Source organism: Peromyscus maniculatus, chromosome 6, assembly GCF_049852395.1.
Source record: "Peromyscus maniculatus bairdii isolate BWxNUB_F1_BW_parent chromosome 6, HU_Pman_BW_mat_3.1, whole genome shotgun sequence".
NCBI lineage: Eukaryota > Metazoa > Chordata > Mammalia > Rodentia > Cricetidae > Peromyscus > Peromyscus maniculatus.
The window spans coordinates 75,099,875-75,123,155 of NC_134857.1; the positions used below are offsets into that span (position 1 = coordinate 75,099,875).

Here is a 23,281-nt window from a genome sequence, read left to right on the forward strand (position 1 = left end):
GCCCTTCAAGGCGGTCCTTCAGCCTCAGCCCTCCAAGTGCTAGGGCCTAGAGGAGCAAATCACTGTTCCTGTTTTGTCCTTTTTATTTATCTTTTAAGATTTATTTGTTACTTAATGTGAGTGCTCTGTCCTCTGGTAGGCCTGCGGGACAGACGAGGGCACCAGATCTCATTACAGATGGTTCTGAGCCACCATGTGGTTGCTGGGAATTGAACTCAGAACCTCTATTTAGAGCAACCAGTGCTCTTAACAGCCATCTCTCTGGCCCATTTTGTTCTTTTTTTTTTTTTTTAATTGGCATGTATTTATACAAAGTAATAGGCTTCATAAAGATGCTTTTATTCAAGCCTATCATATTTTTATTATACTTACCTGGGTTGTCCATATTTAATCCTAAAGTATTTGTTCATTGAACTAAAGTTAAATACCAAATTAAAATCCTTATATTGAGGGTGTGTATGTATGTGTGTACATACGTGTGTCAGAGTGGTGTGCATATGTAGAGGCCAACCGTGTCTTCTGCAATTCCACCTATTCCTTTGAGGCAGGGTCTCTTCCTGAACCGGGGCTCCTGCTTTCTAGGCCACTAGAAGCCAGCAAGCCCCCAGTGACCCTTCTGTCTTTGCCGCCCACCGGAGCTGGGGTTACAGGTGTGTGTGAGATGACAGCTTGTTTTGTGGGTGCAGGGGTGTTAACTCCAGTCCTCACAGTTGCACAGCTCCCATGCCCCCCTTTTAAAAAACAACCTTCTGCTCTGCATCCCGTGTTGACTATGAACTCATTGTATAGTTCATGCTGCTCTCCATCTTGTAGCAGCCCTGCCTCAGTCTCCCGTGTGGGAAGACAGGTGGGAGGCACTATGCCTGGCTGGCTACACTGACATACCACCTTCATTCAGTGCTTTAAAGGGAACAGGTACCACACAGTAGGAGTCATCGGATTCTCCCCTGGAGGACTCTGCTTGTAGGAAAAGAGGTGTCATGGCTGACACTGGCCACTAGAGGCTCTCAGGGCTGGGCAAGGTATGGGGTCTGTGTATATGTGATCTCCCACCACTCCCCACCTGGCCAGAGCTAAAATAATAAAATGCTGAGCTCACTGTTCCCCCACTCTCTCCCCCGGCACCAGACTCCTCCCGCTGAGCGGACAGTGCCCCAGTGGAACAGACGGACCAACTGACAAGGGGAGGTGAGAGGTGCCAGTCAGGACTGGTAGGTGGGAAAAGCGGGGTCTTGTGGGTGAGGGCCTGGTGGGAGATGGGAAGAGTGGCTAAGGAGAGCGAGCTGGTGTGTCTCTGCCCCTGTCACCGTGTCTGTCTCTGCCACTTCCCCGCCTTGACTCTGTGCAGCCCAATGTTGTCAATGTCTCCCTTCAGGATCATCTGCCCTGTTAAGCGTCATGTGTAGGCAGAGTGCATTGTTCACACTGTGAAAGATTGCGAGTTTAACCATCCCACCACCCCTGGAGAAGGCAGTCTTTGCCCAGTGCTCCAGTGTCACCTTTCTGGTGACAGAGTATGGGAACTGAATGCCTTCTGAGGCCATATTGCCCTTCCCCCAGGCTGGAAGTGCCCAGCCGCTAAGCCTTCCTTTCCCTTACGATTTAGAACTTTAGCAAACATGAAAAGCGAGACCTTGGTCCTTTCTGATAAAGGAGGAGATGAGGATGGCATAAGAGGCCCCCGCTCCAACTCAGCCATGCTTTCTTGCTTACCCAGTTTTGAAAAAGGCCCGGGGAATGGGAAAGAGAGGAGGACTCTCCCTGGCGCTCTCTGCCACCCCCTCCCACCTTTCAATAGGAACTGGGCATGGAGCCAGCTGTGCTGGCAGGGCCTCCAGCAGCTGTGTCAGGGCAAGAGACGCTGTCGGGTAAAGTTGTAGGGGAGGGTGCGGCTGCCGGGAGCCTAGACTCCCCGTCCAGAAGGGCTGGAAAGTGCAGCAAGTGGCAGGGAAATTGTAACAACGAACAATCTCATCTTTCCATCCCAGGTAGACCCTGGCCTCCAAGGTACTTAGTTCTGTGACTAACCATGGCTGGACCTCTGTGTCCTCAGTGTCCATGTTTAACGACTTTTCCCATATCCCCAGGCTGTGAGTGTCACCCAGTGGGGAAGGGGGAGGGGCCACCATGTCATCATACCAGAAGGAGCTGGAGAAATACAGAGACATAGATGAAGATGAGATCCTAAGGACCTTGAGCCCTGAAGAGCTAGAACAGCTGGACTGTGAGCTACAAGAAATGGACCCCGAGGTAGGGTACCCGCACTGGGGTCAGAGCATCCCTGCACATGTGGGAAGGACAGTGGATGCTGGGTGGCTGAGACCAGGGCCTGAGCTAGACAGGGTACCCGCACAGGGGTCAGGGCATCCCTGCACATGTAGGAAGGACAGTGGATGCTGGGTGGCTGAGACCAGGGCTACCAACAGGACCTGGAATCCCAGAAGGGCCAGGAAAAAGATGTCTGGAGAGTGCCTGACTTGTTCCCCAAAACTCATCCCTAAGAATATGCTCCTGCCAGCTGGACTGAGACAACGTGACCAGACAAAGAAGAGTCCGACTGGGCCACTAGACCGAGATGCCCTGTTGCAGTACCTGGAGCAACAGGCGCTAGAAGTCAAGGAGCGTGATGACTTGGTGCCCTTCACTGGCGAGAAGAAGGGTATGGGCACCCTAACATCTATGCCCTCCAGAAACCAAATGGCTGTTTCTTGCACCTCCCTGTCAGCTTCCCTCCCCGATTCTGGCATCTCTCTGTCAGGGGCTCAGGTCCTGGACAGCTACATTTTATTCTGTTCTCCAGTTTTTTTTATTTTTGAGATCTCAGTGTGTAGCCCAGGTTAGCCCTGACTGAGCTAGCCGACCTACTAGCTCAGCTTGCCAAATGCTGAGATTCCAGACACCTCACCAGCCTGTACTCTTCAGTTTTTCTGAGAGAGGAGAGGACAGGACTGAAGAATCCTGTTCTTATAGAGAATTCAGGCTTCGTTCTGAACCCACATGGAGAAGGAAAGGAAGGTGGAGGCTGCCACTTTGGAAGAAATTACCTCTACCTGAACTGTCCTTCATCTCTCTATCAGGGAAACCCTATATTCAGCCCAAGAGAGAAATCCCAGCAGAGGAACAGATTACACTGGAGCCCGAGCTGGAGGAGGCACTGTCCCATGCTACAGATGCTGAAATGTGCGACATTGCAGGTGGGCGGCTGCAGGGAGCTGAGGAGCGGGGGAGGATGGGGCTTGTGGCATCTTTATCTTGACTCAGAACTAGAAGGAAAGATCGGAGCCAGGACAGGACGTCCAAGAAAGCCTCAGGCAGTGGGTTTTAACTTTTCTTATTTGTTTGCTTGTACACTGGCTCATTCTTTTTTTTTTAATTTAATAAGTTAACATCTCAAGAGCAGCTTTCCAGGGATTGTGAAGGCAGATGCAAGTAGAGCTGTTCTGGCTGAAGGCGGCAGGCAGAGGACCTCTGCAGATGGTCCTGACCCTCCAGTGGCTGCTCCAGGGCCTTCCCTGAGCCCTCTCCTGTTTAGAAATCCCTCCATGGCAGGTCTATGGAGGGGACCCCTGGAGCTGAGGGAGGGTGAGAAAGTCTGCAGGGGTGGAAGGTCAGGAGAGAGAGGCAGGAGGCAGGCTTGGGGCAGGCACCTTAACCCCGTGCCCCTCTGCTTACCCTCGCCAGCGATCCTGGGCATGTACACGCTGATGAGCAACAAGCAGTACTACGATGCCATCTGCAGTGGGGAAATCTGCAACACCGAAGGCATCAGCAGTGAGTGTGCCCGGGAAGCGTGCCCACCCCCAGCCCCCAGGAGGCTGCAAGCGTGAGACATGGTGCATGAAGGCCTAGAGGGCCGACGGGAGAGATGATGAAGGGGGATACGCTGGGGTTTCCTTTCTGCTCTTGTCCCCACCAGGTGTGGTGCAGCCTGACAAGTACAAGCCGGTACCAGATGAACCCCCAAATCCCACAAACATCGAAGAGATGCTAAAGCGAGTTCGAAGCAATGACAAAGAGCTGGAGGAGGTGAACCTCAATAACATACAGGTATTTGGCTCCCACCCCCAAACAGTAACAGGAGGAACTGTTGAGGCACGAGTCTTTAGTCCACCGTCCTGTGCCCCTTTAGGACATCCCCATACCTGTGCTAAGCGACTTATGCGACGCAATGAAGACGAATACCTACGTCCGGAGCTTCAGTCTGGTGGCCACCAAGAGTGGTGACCCCATCGCCAATGTAAGGCTGGCTGACATTCCCAGTGCTCTGCCCTGTCATGCACCCCTGGCAGGGGCTCTCTTTATGGGTCACACTAGGGGATGCTGTTCCCATCATGCTTTCTATGGCAGCCCTCAGGGATCCGGACCCTTACTCCTCTGGCTCACAATTCTGAAGTCCTGAAGGCGCCCCCCCACCTCAAAACAACCTTCCCCGACACCCTCAATCCCACCAGTGACCCTAATCTTCATGCTTCCCCCAACTCCCCAATCCTGGCTCCTCCTGCCTCACAGCTCCTCACAGGAGCTCACAGAATCGCGCAGAACTGTTTCCCTCCTTCCCCCATCCTGCCTGTCCTATGAAACTGTCCCTAACCCAAGTCTCCACCATGCAGGCGGTGGCTGACATGTTGCGTGAGAACCGGAGTCTCCAGAGCCTGAACATCGAATCCAACTTCATCAGCAGCACAGGACTCATGGCCGTGCTGAAGGCCGTCCGGGAAAACGCCACTCTCACCGAGCTCCGTGTAGACAACCAGGTCAGCATCCCGTTCCCCAGGGCTTCCTTCAGCTAACGCCCATTGAGCTCCTCCCTGGGCGGCTCATGGTCCCGGCAGCAAGGGGAGCCGGCTCTGTCTTCACCTACTCTAGAGAAACAAGCCTCTCGACTTCCCAGAGGTCCACGGGCTGGGATGGTGAGGGACCACCGTATCTGACAGCCTTTACCTCCCCATCCTCAGCGCCAGTGGCCTGGTGATGCAGTGGAGATGGAAATGGCCACGGTGCTAGAGCAGTGTCCCTCGATTGTCCGCTTCGGGTACCACTTTACACAACAAGGACCGCGAGCTCGGGCAGCCCAGGCCGTGACCAGGAACAACGAACTGCGTACGTAAGCGCAGACCCTGTGCAGAGGAGGGCACGTGCTGAAATGGGCAGATAGTCCTGAAGACAGACTCAGTGATAAATGCTTGGGGGGCGGGGGGGGGGGGAGGGGGGGCTGGCAAACACACGTGGAGATGAGGGAGCTGGGAAAGAGAGGCGAAAGTCCTTCTTCCCCCAGCAGAGAAGCAGGACGGAAGCTCGGCATGACGGCACCTGCAGAGACATGGTCCTTTTCTTTTCCAGTGTGTGTTTTGGATTTTGTTGTTAACATGGGACAGGCTCATCAGGTGGCATGAGGCAGCCACTCCTTAGGGGCGAGGAAGAGAAATACGCCTTTGCCAACAAGAGATAGAGCTGTGTTCACTGTTATCCCTTTACAGGTCGCCAGCAAAAGAAGAGATAGCGTCACCCTTCCTTTTACCAACAAGAGATGAGAGCCCTGGACACATAAATCCTCATCTCTCTCCCCTTTCCTGTAAATAAAATCCCTTTTGTTCACGCCGCCTCTCTCCTTCCTTGGGCTGGGGTGGGAATCTTGGCGCTACCCCTCGAGGGTTACTGCCAGTTCATCAAAGGATTATTTATACTCTAGGGATCAGCAGGCAGGGAGGTTCAGGTTACTGGGGGGGGGGGGGGCTCTGTCCCTCGTGTTCCCCGTAAATCTGCCAAAGGCTTTAGTCTCTTCACAGGGTACTTGGCCTCAGTCCTCTTTGCAGACAGAGGTGGCCAGAGCCCCTTAGTGCCCAATCGCAGTCCACATGTGATCTGAAGAAAAAAAGACTTAGCGTGGAGGTGGGGAAGGAGTCGGACTACATGAAGGGCAGAGACCTCTTTCTGACAGACTTATTAATAGGGCACCGGGCTGAACGCAGCTGACGCTTGGCAAGGCTTTGGTAGAAGGTGGGGGAGGGGTCAGAAGTACGGGGAGCCGTGTACATTGCAGGGAAGGAGTGGCCAGGCTGAAGATGAACAGATTTGAAATCCTAAGGCTGGACAAGGAACCTGAGTTGAGGTCATTAGGATCCCAGGCCCCACTGTAGTTTATTTGTGGAACAAATGGGGAGAGGGATCATTAGTCCAAGGGGAGGTCAGGGGGTTCTTCCTCATCAGAGTCAAACTCAACATTTTCATCCTTTATCCATCGACCTTGTCCATCTGGGACCCATCCAGAGCTGGAAGCATCAGAGAAAAGACAATTGGTCAGAGAAGAGTTTTATGAAAAAGGTTCAGGGTGCTGAGTTCCCTCCCCGGGACCCACAGGGTAGAAACAAAGGACCAACCCCTATAAGTTACCCTCTGACCATCTCTGTAGTGTGTCCCTACATAAATAAACAAAGAATGTAATAATAAAACTTCCTGGTTATAAGAGAAAAGCAATTGGATTGGTTTGAAAAAAGGCAAGCCAGGGAAAAATGAATCAACCAGAGGACCGCAATCAGCAGACTGACCTTCGGAGGGTAAGGTAATGGTTCAGGACGCGTCGTTTTGTGGGGCTCATGGGTGCAGAGGCCAGGGGAGCTGACGACTCTTTGGCATGCGATCCTGCCCTAGGCTCAGGTTCCCGACTGATCTTTGCGCTCTGGAGTCCAACCTCTGGGGCTGGCGACGGAGAACTGGACACGGAGGGGGCAGGGGCTTCTGGTCTGGGCAGAAAAGAACCCAAGGCTGTAAAATGCAGTGAAGGAGAGCAGCAGCTACTCAGTGCCTCCCAAGCCCCAAGAGCAGTGTTTCCTAGACTCAGTTCCTGAAGAAAAAAAATTCTTTTTTCTTTTTCTTTCTTTTTTTTTGAGATAGGGGACAGGGTCTTACTATGTACTCATGGCTGACCTCTGTAGAAAAGGCTGTCTTCGAACTTACAGAGATTCACCTGCCTCTCCCTCCTGAGTTCTACACCCAGCTTGAGTTCCATAAGGTCTTAAATATTCTACATATGAAAGATTTTGAAATGAGAATTCAAATTCCTTAGTTTTTGTCTCAAGATTGTCCATAGCCAGGTATGGCAGTACACACCTTTAATATCACCACTTGAGGGGCAGAGGCAGGCAGATATCTGTGAGTTCGAGGCCACCCTGGTCTCAATAGCAGGGTTCCAAGACAGCCAGGGCTACAAAGTGATCCCCTCTCAATAAGAAACAAACAAAAAAGTGTATCACCATGCCCAGCTAATGCTTTGTTTTGTTCTTTTTTTTCCTCTGTAGCCTAGCTGACCTGGAACTCGTTCTGTAGACCAGGCTGGCCTTGAACTCAGAGATCTACCTGCTTCTGCCTCCCAAGTACTGGGATTAAAGGTGTGCATCGACACCCCCCGCCCGGCCCAGGGTTACTAGTCTCCACTTCCTAAAATTTATTTTAAAATCACAAACTATCATTTCTTTAGACGACATCTCCACAAGACTGATATTTCTCAGAACACAACTGGACAGCACTAACTTTAGAACCATCTATTCCCTTCTACCCCTTCCCACTTCTGGCTTTCCTACCCCACAGACCTGTGCTTCCTCCGGCAGCAACTGTTATAGTGGGGAGCTCTGTGCAGAGCACTCTGTGTGATTAATCGAGTCTGGGTTAGCAAAGGAGCCTGAGAATGGAGAGGAGACACAGTCAGGGCTGTTGAGAGCAAAGTCCCTTCCACGCTGTTGCATGCAGCCCCGCCTGCACAACAGCTGGCCGCCCTCTCACCTCCGCTTCGCTGGCTGTCTTCAGCTCACTCTGCTGTCTTGGGCTGTGCGCTGTTTCCTTGCCCGACTGCTTTTTGCCATAGAAAAGCTTCAGACCTGAGAAGAAAAGCAAAGGGAATGCAAAGCACAGCCCCAGGTGGCTTTATTCTCTATCATCATAGAGTTTATTCTCTCTCATCCTTCCCCCGCTTCTCCTCTACTTACTGGACAGATGCTTCTTGCCTGCACGGTGGGCGGTCAGCATGGCCAGGGTGTCCAGGACTGGTCGATGGGGGCAGATGGCACAGGCAAAGCTAGGGGAGAGAGAAGAGAAGGGAATGATAAACCCGTGTGTGCTGGAGAGCGGGCGGTCCAGGCGTTCCTGCTGGAGCAGGGGCTATCCTTGTCAAAGCACTCCGCCAACTCCCAGCTCTTCCGATCTCCACCTCTCCCAATCTCCATTTCCCACCAAAGAATCCTATTGCACTCCAGCTCTCCGCAGCAACAAAAGCTGGTTGAGCCTCTGATGGCAAATCCCCAGGCTCGATCCGCTCTTCGCTCTCACCGTCCATCCCGCAGCATCAGCGCCTCATCTTCTGGGATGTAACTGGCCAGCAAGTCTCCGACTCTTCGTTTCTGCAGCGAGCAGGACAGGAGAAACGAATAAGTGGGACGGAGGAAAGGAAAATAAGAGGGATGAAGAGTCAAACGGAACGGGGCCGTGCTGATCATAGGGTAGAAGAAGGAGGCATCACTCGATTGTGGTACCCTAAACCCCATCCCCCAGATGTCGCAACAGGCTCAGCCGCCCCGCCCCCCGTCTTGTTTTTCGAGACAGGGTCTCTTTGTGTAGCCTTGGCTGTCATAACTAGCTGTGTAGCCCAGGCTGGCCTCGAGCCTCGAACTCGCAGAGATCCGCCTGCCTCTGCCTCCCCAGTGCCGGGATCACAGGCGTGCGCCGCCGCCGCCCGTGGGCAGATTCTCACGAGGGCTTACTTTGAGCACATTGAGCTGACTCCAGTCGTCCCCTTCCCTCTTGAAAGACATCGCGACTGTGACTCCCAGAAAGGATAAATTCTCCTACGCCGCCTTCGCCTCTCCCTCAGGCCACCGTAGGGAGAGTAGGTGATCGCCTTCCCTGCTTCCGGTCTTTTTCCCCGGTTGAGTCTGTACTTCCGGGGACGCACTTCCACGCATGCGCCGCGCGAGCCGGAAGACCCGCCTCCAGCGCCCTGAGGGGGCCTGCATTTCCTATGACGCCCCGAGGACGCTGTGCCTCATGGGAAATGAAGTCTTTTAGTTATTTTTGTATTTTTCCAAAGCGCTGACCGCTCACCTGAAGACAGGCCCTCTAATCTCGAAGAATTGGGGTGTCTGGAGACCAGGAACCTCTATGTGGAGCCGGAGTCTCCGGGCGGGACCCTTCGGAGGGCAGCGAGGCATCGGGGGTCGCAGGGGACCGTGTACTGCAAACTCCCGGCGTCCACAGCCCCCACCTACCTAGGGTGGGCCTGATTTGGAGCAGAGGGGCTGGGGGGGCTCCTGGCGCCCCGGCTGCTGGCGGTGGGGACAGAGTGAGGGAAGAGCGTTGATGAGGGTGTCTAGGGTTCAAAGGTCAGAGATCAGGCCTGCGAGGAGGAGGAGGAGTTGGGGAGGGGGCGCCGAAAGTCGGAGAGGTCAGCGACTGACGACTCAGGGAAGATGTTTATGGGTAAGGGGCTGGAGGGAGGAGAAATGTAACCGGCTTGGCAGCCGTCTTAGGGTACGGACTGTGGCCCCCAAGCTCGGTACGCAGCAGCGAGAGGAGGAGGAGGAGGCTGATGTAGTCTCTCGAGAGCGGGGAAACCGGAGAGAGACGTGAAAAGGAATTCCCTGGGTGTCTGTTCCTTGGGTTCGGCCCTCGCTGTTGGGCACTTAGCCGGGCTTTCCGCAGTCGTGACCCTCGATCTTGGCATCCTGAGGAGATAGATGGCTTCTCCCTCCAGACAGCCTCCGCTCGGGGGCTCAGGGCTGCTGCATGGGAGCCGTACTCGTTCTTATGGAAGCCTGGTACAGTCATCCTGCTCCCCAGTGAGGGAAAGACGCCTGGAGCATCAGCTGGAGCCTGGAGACACCCTGGCTGGACTAGCACTCAGATACGGGGTGACGGTGAGTCTTCCAAGGAGTGGGGTGTGATGACCATTAGGAGAGATTTAGTCCCCAGGAGAAAGTGGGTGGCCCGCTAAGCAGCCTCCCCTGACATCATTTTAATTTACTGTGGTCTGCTGCTTTCTCTTTCTTACGTTGTTTTCACGTAGCATGTTTTCAGTGTAGCACTGTCGAATTGGGACACATCTGCCCCACTCTCCCAGTGGGCGGAGCAGCTCCTGTGGGTTGGGTTGGACCAGGGGGAGGGCTTATAGCCATTAACCTGTTTGGACCTTGTGTCCCTATCAGTTTGAGACTTAAGACTGATAACCAGTTTGAGCAAGGTCGAATAACTTGAGTATCAGAGTGCGGCTTCAGATAGGCCTGTCTGACTCCAAAGCCCCTGCTGTTGGCCACACAGAAAACTGAGAGACACTAAACACTTACAGCAAGTCAGGAAGAGTTGAGTTAGCAGAGCTCCTAAAGTGTCTGTTTCTAGTTCTTATTCTGCTCTAGGGCTGGGCTGTCTCTCCAAAGGCACAAAACAAGTACCCTCTACGTCCATCAAGTCTTTCTGGCCACACCTAGGAGAAGTCTGATGGGCATAAAAATTAAAGTCGTAGCCTTCCCCTCTAAATCCTCTTCTACCACAAACAGATGTTGACTCTAGACAAATTTCCACACTTGCTGTACTTAAAGCATTACAGTAACCCTTCCTGGAGCTAAAGCGTAAGTGTCGATTGGTGTGCTCATGTGATTGCCGTTCTCCTGAGAAATGGAGAGGAAACAGTGGCTATGTGAAGAATATCCATCCACAAGGGGGAGGAAATCAGGAGCTATTCATTTCTGTGTGGAAGCAGAGTGGGGTAGCTGATGGCTTTTTGAGGCGAGGGTGAGGGTGGATTTTCTGGTCAGCACGTCACTGTGTAGCCTAAGCTGGTCTGGACCTTACAGTGTTCTTGTATTGTGAGAGCTGAGTTGAGGACTGTGAGCACAGCACTGTGGGCCGCAAAGACCTAGGAACTGTTCTCTGTGTTCCCTTCTACAAAGCTGTTCTTTTTTTAAAGATTTATTTATTTATTATGTATCCAGTTCTTCCTGCATACCAGAAGAGGGCAGATGGTTGTGAGCCACCCTGTGGTTGCTGGGAATTGAACTCAGGACCTCTGGAAGAACAGACAGTGCTCTTAACCACTGAGCCATCTCTCCAGCCCCTACAAAGCTGTTTAACCCAGATGTTTATCTCCTTGTCTTCCAGCAGTCCACAAGCTCTTTAAGAGCAGAAATAGTTTCCTTTCAACTTTCTGTCTCTAAATTCTGGCATAGTCTCAATTACATGGAGGTTTAAAAGATGTCTGAAAGCTGCCTGGCATGGTGGCACACACCTTTAATCCCAGCACTCAGGAGGCAGAGACAGGGGGATCTCTGTGAGTTTGAGGCCAGCCTGGTCTACAGAGTGCGTTTCTGGACATAGAGAAACTGTCTCAAAGGGAAAAAACAAAAATGTCTGAAAGCCAAGCTTGGTGACATCAGGATGCCTGGGCAGAGGGGTTCAGAGTTTCAGACCAGGTTCAATACAACAAGACTGAGGAGGCTGGTGAAGGGTAGTTCAGTGGTAGAATTCAGAAGGGAGACAAGGCTAGACACTTCCTGTGGGGGCTAAATAGAGAGAGTCCTTGAATCCCCATTTGGATTTTATTGCTTAGCCAATGAGGAGCCATAGGAAGTTGCTAAGCCAGCTAGAGGGTTAATCAGATTTATTTTTCTAGATTTCAAGAGAAAGATATGTGGGCATCAAGGAGGAAGAGCAGTTAAACGGAATGATTAATCCAGATGAGAAATAGTGAGTGTGGTGTTAGTGGGCAAGAATGTGAGGTCACATGTGAGATTTTTCGTTTATTTATTAATTAATTGTTGGAGATCTGCTGGGGAGCCAACCTCGGGCTTTGTACACGCTGGGCAAGCACTGTACCATGGAGCTGCAACTATAACCCACCCAGATTTATTTATTTTATTATTAACCGGGGTCTCACAATGGAGCTTGCTTGGCTTCACACTCAGAAATCTACCTGCCTCTTCTTTCAAGTGCTGAGATTAAAGATGTGCACTGTCACTGGGTGGTGGTGGTGGTGGTGGTGGTGGTGGTGGTGGTGGTGGTGCACACCTTTGATCCCAGCACTCAGGAGGCAGAGGCAGGGGGTTCTCTGAGTTCAAGGCCAGCCTGGTCTATACAGCAAGTTCTAGGATAGCCAGGGCTACACAGAGAAACCCTGTCCCAAACAACCGGGAGGTGGGGGTGTGTACACTACTATACCTAGCTCAGCCTTATTATTTTATTTTAAATTTATTTTTTGTGTCTTGCTTGCTTGCATATCTGTGTGCCATGGGGGTGCCTAGTGCCCATGGAAGTCAGGAACCAAGAACTAGAATTACAGATGGTTGTGAACCACTCACTATGTGGGTGCTGGGAGTTGAACCCTCTTCTGCAAGAGCACCAGGTGCTCTTAACCATCTCTCCAGACCCTCAGCTTTCATTATTAAGACTTTAAATTCTACTAACTAACCTGTTTTGTTTTGTTTGAGACAAAGTCTCAGGGAGCCCAAGCTAGCCTCAAACTCATGTAACGAAAAATTACCTTGAACTCAAGGTCTTCCTGCCTCTCCAGAGCTGGGATTATATACTTATGCTTGGTAGCTTTTAAATAAATGAAAGTGTTGTAGGTTGGTTTTCTTTTTGTTTTTTTGCCTCAATAATTTTTTTAAATGTGAAGGTGTCCTAAAACTAGAAAATATGAAAAACTGTAAAAACTATAAAACGAGATTAACATCAGCCCTGTATAGTTTAGCTAGTTTGTTATGAAGTCAAATAAAATTGTACAATTACTTACAAAGTTTGAGTTGGTGGCCTAGGAAGGCGCTCAGCTGGTAACCAGCTGCCTCTGGGCTCCACTCAAGTGCACGTGTCCCACCACACACCCCAGGAAGAAAAGTCTGAGATACCAAGCCAGGCTTGTTGTCAGAAAAGCCTGCCCTACATAGTAAAAAAAGGAAGACCAAAAGCTTTCAGTGCTATATAAGATTGGTAGATTTTACTGTCGGTCATTAATTTGGGGTGATTTTTCTTTTAAAGATGGAACAGATTAAGCGTACAAACCGCCTTTATACTAACGACTCCATCTTCCTGAAGAAAACTCTCTACATCCCCATCCTGACAGAGCCCAGAGACCTATTTAATGGTTTGGATTCTGAGGAGGAAAATGACGGAGAGGAAGAGGGACGACCTAGTGAGGATGATGTTGGCTCACATTCAGTGAGGAGGAAGAGGAATCAAGAGTCAGGTTCAGGCCGGGCCAAGGGCGAAACCCTCCCGTCTCACCGGGAGACCTCCACACCCATCCATGACCTTTCTGCCTCGGATTTCCTTAAGAAGCTCGACTCACAGATCAGCCTGTCCAAGAAGGCAGCTGCCCAGAAGCTGAGGAAGGGGGGAAGTGGGTGAGTCTGCAGCTGTTCCCTCTGCGTCCTTGCACGGACCCTTTTCTCCCAGCGAATCACAAACTAATAAGTAACCAACGTGCCCGAAAAGCCAGACCGTAGCTTTCCCCCCAAATGGCTCCCAAGACCGTGAGCGGAGCCGGCGGCAGCTGGAATGGGGTGAGGCGGTGGGAAATAGGTTCTGTGGGTTCTCTGTTCTCACAGCTCTCTCTAATGTAAGAACTAGGCAGCGGTGTTAAGACAAGTAGTTTTCCAGATTTTGAGACTCCATCCACCTCAGGAAACAAAGGGAGGCAGCCGCCCTCCACCTTTTCTTTTGTCCTTTCTCAGGCTCTTGCCTCAATCTATTGCTCTTTCTTCCTTCCCTCACCTGCAGGGTACCTGAGGAGGGTGTGGGCCTCCACCTCAGCTCCCCCAGGATGCAGCAGCGGGCAGTCCTTGGTCCTGTGCCACTGACCCGGACCTCTCGAACCCAGACATTGCGGGACCAGGAAGATGAAATCTTCAAACTCTGATGTCTCCAGAACTGACGAGAACATGATGTTGAAGGAACAGCTGGGTGGGAGAGGAGTCTGAGGTGAGGCTCAAAGCAGAGCTTCCCAGCCTGCCTCACTCCTCTCCGGCCATCTTGCCCAGCCTCTTTGTCAAGATTCCCTCATCTGGGGACACTTTTGGCAAGAGTAGGGGATGGGACATAACTTTCCCCAGTTCTTGGGCTGAATCTAGAGTTCTCCTGAGATTCAGAGCTCTTTTATGTCCTGGCTGTCCCTTTCACCATTCCCTGGGTTAGGGCAGGGAAGCAGAGGACTCCCACCCCCTCGCTAAGGATGTTCCCTAATTTATTTGGTGCTATATTGAAGTAATATTTATTTGCTATATCTAACTCCTTCCTCCTCTTAACTGAAACAGTGTGATTTCTGTGTCACTGAAGAGAGGGAAGCCCAGAGCAGTGGTGGGGGGGGGGGTGCTCACCTTCCCCAGCTCCCTCGGGGAGCATGTTACTGAGGCCAAGAGAGCCAGGGAAAGTCACCACGGAGAAGCGTGGGCAGCGCTGAGTCCTTTCCCCGCTCACGGCGAAGGACAGGAGCTGGGTCATAGCTGCGCAATTCCCCATAACTCCGTCCAGCTCTCGGCTCTGAGGAGGGCGGTGGGGTAGGGTACTGACTGAGCTCTCCGGTCCACCACTTCCCTCTTCTTCCCGCTCCTCTGCTTGGCCGGTGGGGCTAAGGGGTGGAAGAGGATGCCTCGGGGTTCAGAGGAGGCAGGTTCGAGCACAGCCCCAGCCTGCCTCTGCCTTGTCCTCCCTTCGTGTTTCTCCGCGACCTCCAGCCCTGATCTGCAGTACAGTTTGTCTTTTGTTCCTTACGCTGAGGAAGCAGGCATGGCAGCCCAGCGGTCCCGGAGTCGGCCTGGCTCCCGCTCAGGAATAGGGAACGGCGACATGAGTGTTGTTTCCCGACCTCTCCTCTATGTCAGACCTGAGTACGGAGCTGGCGAGATTAAACAGAGAGCCCTGGACATGTTTGAGTGGTTTTATTTCCCGTGTCTCCCCTCCCCCGGCCCCGGTATGTGTCCAGCTCTAGATCTCGGGGGGCTTCCGAGGGCCACCTTCCTGCCCCCGGCCCCCAGGACCCCTTCCTTGGGTTTGTGGAGGAGGAGGAGGATCCCGTTCCGGGCAGTCCTCCCGGGAGCAGCAGACCCGAGTTTCACTTCATCTTCCTCAATCAGCTGTTTCCTTTGCTGACCCTGGATGGGAGAGGCGCCTCGCTCAGCTCCGCGTGCTCCTTCTCCGCCAGCTGTTTGGGGGTGGGGGTGACCTCGTGTCAGCGTCCCTCTCGGGAGAGAACGAAGCCAGGGGGTAGAGAAGTACTTGCGCAGGGTTAGAAAGCCCGGTCCGTCATTGCCGAAGTCCGGAGTGCCGGGCCGGGGCTCAGAGCTTGCCCTCGTCCAGCAGCCTGCGGAGCCCGTCGCAGATCTTGCCGAGGTGCTGAGCGAAGTCGGGCCCGTAGAGGGCAGCCAGCAGGTCCGGGTCGGCGTAGTGGTCGAACACGTGCCGGATGCGGTCGTGGGACTTGGGGGTGAGGTGGTGCTCCACCAGCTCCAAGAGGATGTCCCGGCACTCGGTGAGCAGGCCCGCCAGCACGGCGGCCTCGAAGGTGAAGTCCACCTCGCCGAAGCTGAGGGCCGTCATGGCGCCCTGCCGCAGCTTCTGGCGGAAGCGCGTGGCCAGAGCCAGCTCCCCGGGACTGAAGCAGCCGCTGCGGTGCAGCACGGCCACCTTGACGGCCACCTTGATCAAGTCTTTGATGACGCGCTGTGCCGTGGGCCGGCTGTGCGTGTAGTCTTTGGACACACGGTACAGCTCGTCCAGCACCTCGCTGCTGGTCTCGTCGATGAAGAGGTGAGCCACGGACCGGCCGGCCATCTTACTCAGGAGCTTCTTCTCGGCCTGCAGTGCCAGGCTCTTGGAGCTGAAGGACTCCATGGCACCGGGGTGGGCGTGTGGTCAGTGACTAGAAGAGGCCACAGCTTCCTGGGAGACAGAGAGAGAAATGGCTTTCCCCCCCCCCCCCCCCCCCGTTTTCATCGCCGGGCCGCTTTGTCCTCCCTCAGCCCTGGGCCCCTCCATCCTGTAAGCCCCGCTTCTGCTTTTTCCCTCACTGCTGTAAACTAAGACATGTGCGTCTCCCAAACAGCACAGAGGAGCAGGGAGCGCCCTGGCTGGAGGAGTGGGTATAACTGGAGTCTCAGAGCAGGAAACTGCTGCCACCGATGGAGAGCCTAGTGCCCGTTTGGCAGGGAATTGGAATGCATGCCAGTTTTGGACACTAACTGTATGTCCTGCGTCCATAGAAACATAGGCATTACCCTCGTGTTTCCAGGCTTGAGATCAAAAGCCCATGTCAGCTGGGGTACCACAGAGCCTGAAAAGAAGTGGGACATATATGGGTCTTCAGATTCCTAATGAGAAGAACACTTGGTGCCGGGCGGTGGTGGCTTTAGTCCCAGCACCTGGGAGGCAGAGGCAGGTGGATCTCTGAGTTCAAGGCCAGCAAGAGTTGTTAAAACAGCGACACCCTGACTCAAAAAAACCAAAGAAAAAGCACTTGGCATTTCCAGAGACCTACTGTGTGCACGTGCTTGATATGAACTGCCTCAGTTTTCCAACTCCATAAGGGCAACAGTCCTATTTTACAATGAGAAATCTCCAGGCTAAGAGAACTTTTTATTTTCTGAGATGGGGTTTCTCCGTGCAGTCCTGGCTGTCCTGGAACTCACTCTGTACAGCAGGCCTGCCTCTGCCTCCCTAGTGCTGGGATTACAGGCGTGTACCACCACCGCCCAGCAAGGCGAAGAGAACTTAGGCTTCTTGTCCTAGTAAATGATGAAAACAGGTTTCCAGGAGCCGGAGAGGTGGCTTGACTCACACTCACAGACGACTCACCATCGCCTATAACTCCAGCCCCCAGGGGACCCGGCACCTCTGGCCTCCACGGCCACACACGCACACGTACATAATTTAAAACAATCAAAAGAAATTACAGAACAATGTTAGGCTGCCAGCTAAATCATCCCTCCCAAAACCCCTTCTAACCAGGAGTGGTGCCGATGAGGTCGCGGCCCGCTGGGGAAGGCTGGGCAGCCGCAGTGGGGTCCGAGCCGAGGCCCTCCTGGCGGTGTAGCCTGGGCTAAGTCCAGGGCCCTCTCACCATGGTCCTCCCCAGTGCTTCTGCTTGTTTGCGTCTTACTTCCCCCTCCCCTGCTCTGCAGGATGTGGCTGTGACCGCAATGGGGAGCAGCCTCACCCTCTCCCCCAAATGAAAACGGGAGTCTGAAGAGGCACAGGGGGAGAGCCGGGGGGCTTTCTCCCCCAGCTGGATCGCTCCACTAGGAACCTGCAGCCCTGATTTGTTCCTGGCCTGCCCTGGGCTTGGCCGGACTGACCTCCCCAGTGGGTCTGATTGCTCCCGATGAGCCGTCCTGCCTTCCTGGCTCCCCATGGCCTCTGTTGCCATCTCCAGTTAGGTCCTCAGCCCCCTCAAGGTCCCTCTGTCAGTTGCCTTCTGTCTCTAGCCTCTGCGTCATCCCCATGAACCTCTAGCCTGGCTAGGCTTTCACTTTGCAGCCCTGAGCTTCCATGTCCGAAGATACCTCCGACACACCCCGTTGCCTACCTCCATCCGTCAGCTACGCTCAGCCCTCACCCCAAGCCAGGACTCGCTTTCAGATTAGCCTTGCCCCAGCCACTGAAATGGTTGGTTCTGGTGAGGCCCCAAGATTTCTACAAGTGAAAGTTTCACAGTACAGAAAGGTAAGGGTAAATGGGTAGGAATACCTGTCACTGTCACCCCAAAACCTGCCCTTCTGTCACAGCCAGTCTCTCACCTGCTGGGTGCTGGGCGCTGGGCGCTGGGTGCCGGGTGTCAGTCTTGCCTTGGATGTTCCTGAGAGCTAACAGAATGGAGAAGCTCCTAAGTGAGAGGCCCTTTGGTCTAGCCCCACCCCAAGCCCCGCCCACCTACTCTAACCTCCGGTTCATCACCACTGTCACCAAGAAGGCCTGTGTCCCAAGAGCCACCTAGAAATAAGACAAAGGTCAAAAGGAATGGGATTCCGTAGGAAGCTCCAGCTTGAGGCGGGAAGGACGGACTGCGCACCCTCCACCCGAATGGCCGCTTCTTTCTTGCTGTCTAATATTCTCGCGGTCCCGAGAACAATGCAGAGTCCAGGTTTTTAAGGTGGGAGTCGGTGAAGAGAGCACCGAAGACCGTCCAGGGCTGCAGTAGGACAGCGTCCTCGCCAGCATCTTCAGGCCTGGGCAGGTAAGACTGGCCCGGACTGCCCTGGCCTTCAGGACCGGCAGGAGGCAGGTGCCAATGTTAAGGCGGCTGAGCCATATGTGACCAGCAGGTGTCAGCATGGAACTGAAACACTAGGGGACCAAGTCCAGAGCGTAGGAGCTGTTAGAGGGCCTGAAAAAAGAGAGCCGTTTCCAGCCAGGCAGAAGTATTTGCTATTAAGATTCTAGCAGTGGCGATGGTGGCGCACGCCTTTAATCCCAGCACTCGGGAGGCAGAGGCAGGTGGATCTCTGTGAGTTCGAGGCCAACCTGGTCTACAGAGGTAGTTCTAGGACAGCCAAAGTTACACAAAGAAACTCTCTTATTCAAAAAAAAAAAAAAATTCTAGCAGTGGATGCACATGTCTTTAATCCCAGCAGCACTCAGGAGGCAAAGGCAGATGGATCTCTGAGTTCCAGGTTAGCTTGGTCTACAGAAACACTGTCTGTAGAAACATCTGCCTGCTGAGTGCTGGGATTAAAGGCATTCGCCATCACTGCCCAACCAGCCACCAGCCCAGGTGCTCACAGTGAGCTGGGCCCTCCCATATCAACCATCAACCAAAAATTGCACCACATCTGGGTGTGGTGGCGCACACTTTAGGGAGTCAAAGGAAGACAGATCTCTGTGAGTTCAAGGCCAGCCTGGTCTACATAGTAAGGTCTAGGCCAGCCAGGGCTACATAATGATAGTGAGAATCTATCTCAATGGTTTTTTTTTGTTGTTGTTGTTGTTTGCTTTTTTTTTTTTTTAAAGATAGGGTTTCTCTGTGTAGCCCTAGCTGCCCTGGAACTCACTCTGTAGACCAGCCTGGGCTCAAACTCAGAGATCTGTCTGCCTCTGCTCCCGAGTACTGGGACTAAAGGTGTGCACCACCACCCCTGGCCAAAACTTTTGATTCTTTTTTAAAAAAATAATTTATTTAATTTTATTTTATGTGCATTGGTATGAATGTATCGGATCTCCTGGAACTGAAGTTACAGACAGTTGTGAGCTGCCATGTGGGTGCTGGGAATTGAACTCAGGTCCTCTGGAAGAGCAGCCAGTGCTCTTAACCACTGGGCCATCTCTCCAGCCCCCCAACGTTTTATTCTTAATTAACTAAAAGTTACAGAAATTGAGACTTAGCCTATAAGATGTTTGCCATTCATGTGAACACCTGAGTTTGATCCATAGCACTTAGCTAAAAACACCAGGCAAGGCAGAGCACACCAGTGAGACCAGTGCAGGAGGCAGAGACAGGGGAGGGGGAGTGAGGGGTGGGGGCAGTGAGTGGTGTCTCCCACGTGCTGGGCAGCCAGTCCACAAAGTTGACAAGCTTCAGATTCAGTGAGAAAGCTGTCTCCAAACCATAAAGTGGAGGTGACAGAGGAAGACATCCAACATTAACCTCTAACACACACACACACACACACACACACACACACACACACACACACACACACACATGAATTTGGAGGAAAGGCTGAGGAGATGACGGCACAGTGATTGAAGAACCTGCTGTTTTTCCAGAGGACTCAAGTTTGGTTACAACTGCCTGTAACTCCAGAGGACAAACACCCTCCTCCTGGCTCCAGGGGCACCCACAAGCATGTGCACCGATAAACAGACACAGAAATAATAAATCTTAGACTGGGTGTGGTCACCCATGCTTTTAATCCCAGCCCTAGGGAAGCAGAGGCAGGCAGATCTCTGAATTTCAGGCCAGCCTGGGCTACACAGTGAGACCCCATCTCAAAGAACAACGGGGAACTGGAAGGATGCCTCAGCACTCAAGAGCACTTGTTGCTCTTGCAGAGGAGCCAGGCTTGAATCTAGACCCCCATGTGGTGGCTCACAACCACCTGTAACTCCAGTTCCAGAGGGGCCTGCACCCTCTTCTGACCTCTTCAGACACTGCACACACAGACACGCATGAAGACAAAACAACCATACACATGAAATTAAAAAATAAATTATATATTGTTATATATACCATAACAATATCTTACACATGTAAATACATATTATATATTCACACACACAAATGAATTCATGAGCATGAAGTGAGAGGCGAGAAAGTAGCCAGCATTTGTAGACTGTACTTTGCTAGATGTTAGTAAAGACCTTAGTTAAGCCTCAGAATTCCTTTTCAAGGGTAAGACAAACCCTTGTTTGTCATTTAGACCAGTTTGTTGCTTAGCATAAATGTAGATTAGGATGGCCTTGAACTCCTAATTGTATTGACTCTGCCTTCTAATTCATCACTATACCCCTGTGTGGTTTTGTTTTAGTTTGTTTTCTGATATGTAACCATGACTGGCCTGGAATGCAATATGTAGACCAGGCTGGTCTTGAACCTACAATGGATCCTCCCATCTCTGCCTGCGTAGTGCCCGGATTATAGGCATTGGCCACCATACCTGGCTTTGTGTATGTATGTGTGGGCGAGTGTGTGTGCGCACACACGAGTATGCGTGTGTGCATGCATGTGTGTGTGCGTGTGTATGCACATATGTACATGTGGAGGCCAGAGGACAATGCCAGCTGTCTTCTTCAGTTACTCTTTTTTTTTTTTAAAGATTTATTCATTTATTATGTATACAGCATGTATGACTGCAGGCCAGAAGAGGGCACCAGATCTCATTATAGATGATTGTGAGCCACCATGTGGTTGCTGGGAATTGAACTCAGGACCTCTGGAAGAGCAGTCGGTGCTCTTAACCTCTGAGCCATCTCTCCAGCCCCTCTTTGCCTTTTTTATTTTCAGCAGATTGAGTGTGGATTTACCACGGGAAAATGAAGGGAGCTACTGAGAGGAGCCCCCGCCCAGTTGTTTGTTTGTTTGTTGTCTAAATTTTAATTATAATTTGGGTGTATGCGCCTGGGTGTGTGCTTTTGGCACTCACAAGAGGAGTTGGATTCCCCGTAACAGCCCATGGAAGTCAAAAGAAACGTAAGATCCCTGGAGCAGGAGTTATGAGTCACCGTCTCACGGGTGCTGGGAACCAAGCCAGGGCCTCCGGAAGAGCAGTTAGTGTCCTGAGGAGCTGAGCATCTCTCCAGGTCCAGTTTACTTATTTTACTTATTTATTTATTTTGGTTTTTTGAGACAGGGTTTCTTTGGGTAGCCCTGGCTGGTCAACAAATTCCAGAACCTTCCTGTCTCTGCCTCTCCAGTGCTGACATTAAGGTTGCAGGCCAGCATCCCTGGCTTTCGTGTGGGGATCCACACTCAGGTCTTTGTGGTTCAGTGGCAAGCGCTTCACTGACTGACCATCTCCTTCAGCTTTGGAGGCAGCTCTCAAAAGCCGTAACCAGACAGGCTTCAAATCCACTCTCCTGCCCAGTGCTTCAAAATTGTCCCAGTTGTTGGCATTACATGTATATATTGTTATTTTCATGAGGAATGTACAATCTAGGTAGAAAATAAAAATAAGATGAATACATTGGACTGGGGGGCACAGGCCTGGAATCCCAGCTATCAGAAATGGAAGGCCAGAGGATGGCAAGTTCAAGGCCTGCCTGAAGTGCATCATGAATTAAATGCTGTGGGGGGCAATTTAGTGATTCTTCAAGTAAAAAACAAAGCCTAGGATATAACTCAGTAGTAGCTGCCTGGTGATTTCCAAGCCTTAGGAATATTCACTCCCAGTATTGATGAAGGAAAAAGAAAAGGAGAATGAAAATGCAGTAAAAAGTTCTTTTGTGTGTGTGTGTGTGTGTGGTTTTTTTTTTTTTTTTCGAGACAGGGTTTCTCTGTGTAGCTTTGCGCCTTTCCTGGAACTCACTTGGTAGCCCAGGCTGGCCTCGAACTCACAGAGATCCGCCAGCCTCTGCCTCCCGAGTGCTGGGATTAAAGGCGTGCGTGGGCCACCACCGCCCGGCAAAAGTTCTTTTTTTATATATTTTATTTTAAATTATGTGTCTGTGTGTATCTGTGTATAGCTCTGTACACATAAGTGTAGTGCCGTGTGGAGGTCAGAAGAAGATGTCAGATCCCCTGGAGATGGTGTTAAAGGGAGCTGTGAGCTGTCTGATTTGAGTGCTGGGACCCAAACTCAGGTCCTATGCAAAAGCAACAAGTGTTCCTAACCACTGAACCATCTTTCCTGCCCCCCCAGGATAAAGTTCTTAACTCATGATTCAGCTGCCAACTCTCTTCACCTCTGTGGCCTCAACTTGTCTGTTCTTTTTAAAATTAATAATAATAATAATAATTGCAATTATTATTATTTGGTTTTCTGAGACAGGGTTTCTCTGTGAAGCTTTGGCTGTCCTGGAACTTACTCTGTATTCCAGGCTGGCCTCGAACTCACAGAGATCCTCCTGCCTCTGCCTCCTGAGTGCTGGGATTAAAGGCGTGCACGGCCATCACCTGGCTTTTTTAAATTAGTTATTATTGTGTGTGTGATGTATGGTTCTGGCTGTTCATGTACCACAGCTGGCACGTGGAGGTCCGAGGACAGCTGTGTGGAGTCAGTACTCTCCTTCCACCTCTTGGGGGATTCTGGGAATCTAATGCCAGTCATCCGGCTTGACTGCAAGCACTTACTCAGCGAGCCATCCGGACGGCCCTGGTCTGCCTTCTGCTTTTGTTTTTTGATTCCTGGAGACTGGCCTCTCTTTACGGCCCAGCTTGGCCGTGAACTTTGGCCGTGAACTCAGTCCCTCGGCTTTGCCACCTGTGGTGCCGTAGTCCCCTCTGAGGACTGAAACCTTCCATCCTGCACGAAGCATCTTGAGCAGCACTCAAAGCAGCTTCAGGAAGTCCCTGAAACGGACCAGGTTCTTTAGGCCCTGCCAGAGAACCATAAAAGGGTTCCTCTCCGACAAAAGGAAGGGAGCTGCAAAGCAGACTCAGAAGAGCCCCGCCTCTGTGCTGCCCGGACGAGGTTCAGACCACCTGAGGACCTGGAAAGGACTCTCCAACCTGCTGAGCGGCCCCCAGGCTGTGCACTGTGCTCCAGGTTCCCAGCTTTGGGAGTTGTCAGCCATGCTGGGGTGGGCTTTGGTGATGCAGCTGTCTTTGGGTCATTTCTGCTCCTGTAAGTGACCCCTCACCCATATTCCTGTAAATAACTCC

General features: G+C 52.1%; 4 protein-coding genes across 9 annotated transcripts; 2 read left to right on the forward strand and 2 right to left on the reverse strand.

Moving 5' to 3' along the window:
- The first annotated feature begins 1,004 nt into the window (after positions 1-1,004).
- Tmod4 (tropomodulin 4) lies at positions 1,005-5,595 on the forward strand. 4 transcript variants are annotated; one of them, XM_006982521.4, is made up of 11 exons: positions 1,005-1,022; positions 1,129-1,211; positions 2,088-2,250; positions 2,503-2,659; positions 3,078-3,194; positions 3,682-3,771; positions 3,917-4,047; positions 4,130-4,237; positions 4,611-4,754; positions 4,956-5,100; positions 5,478-5,595. In XM_006982521.4, the coding sequence occupies exons 3-11, from the start codon at positions 2,128-2,130 to the stop codon at positions 5,498-5,500; spliced, it is 1,038 nt and encodes a 345-aa protein (XP_006982583.1). In that variant the 5' UTR covers positions 1,005-1,022; positions 1,129-1,211; positions 2,088-2,127; the 3' UTR covers positions 5,501-5,595. The 4 variants fall into 4 exon arrangements, with proteins under 4 accessions (XP_006982583.1, XP_006982584.1, XP_006982585.1 ...); XM_006982522.4 differs by lacking the exon at positions 1,005-1,022 and having other exon boundaries at positions 1,043-1,188; XM_006982523.4 differs by lacking the exons at positions 1,005-1,022; positions 1,129-1,211 and adding an exon at positions 1,276-2,007.
- Positions 5,596-6,110: 515 nt separating this feature from the next.
- On the reverse strand, positions 6,111-8,936 carry Scnm1 (sodium channel modifier 1). The gene is made up of 7 exons (XM_006982526.4): positions 8,751-8,936; positions 8,320-8,390; positions 7,980-8,068; positions 7,777-7,871; positions 7,587-7,675; positions 6,546-6,740; positions 6,111-6,269 (listed from the first exon to the last, which is right to left on the reverse strand). Exons 1-7 carry the CDS (start codon positions 8,799-8,801, stop codon positions 6,170-6,172), a joined length of 690 nt encoding a protein of 229 aa, XP_006982588.1. The 5' UTR covers positions 8,802-8,936; the 3' UTR covers positions 6,111-6,169.
- Positions 8,937-8,988: 52 nt separating this feature from the next.
- Positions 8,989-14,894, forward strand: Lysmd1 (LysM domain containing 1). Its single transcript, XM_006982524.4, has 3 exons — positions 8,989-9,902; positions 13,012-13,376; positions 13,753-14,894. Exons 1-3 carry the CDS (start codon positions 9,723-9,725, stop codon positions 13,889-13,891), a joined length of 684 nt encoding a protein of 227 aa, XP_006982586.1. The 5' UTR covers positions 8,989-9,722; the 3' UTR covers positions 13,892-14,894.
- On the reverse strand, positions 14,895-17,868 carry Tnfaip8l2 (TNF alpha induced protein 8 like 2). 3 transcript variants are annotated; one of them, XM_076574537.1, is made up of 3 exons: positions 17,763-17,829; positions 16,245-16,300; positions 14,895-15,909 (listed from the first exon to the last, which is right to left on the reverse strand). In XM_076574537.1, the coding sequence occupies exon 3, from the start codon at positions 15,859-15,861 to the stop codon at positions 15,307-15,309; it is 555 nt and encodes a 184-aa protein (XP_076430652.1). In that variant the 5' UTR covers positions 15,862-15,909; positions 16,245-16,300; positions 17,763-17,829; the 3' UTR covers positions 14,895-15,306. The 3 variants fall into 3 exon arrangements, with proteins under 3 accessions (XP_076430652.1, XP_015856566.1, XP_076430651.1); XM_016001080.3 differs by lacking the exon at positions 16,245-16,300 and having other exon boundaries at positions 17,763-17,868; XM_076574536.1 differs by lacking the exons at positions 16,245-16,300; positions 17,763-17,829 and adding an exon at positions 16,972-17,736.
- Positions 17,869-23,281: the final 5,413 nt, after the last annotated feature.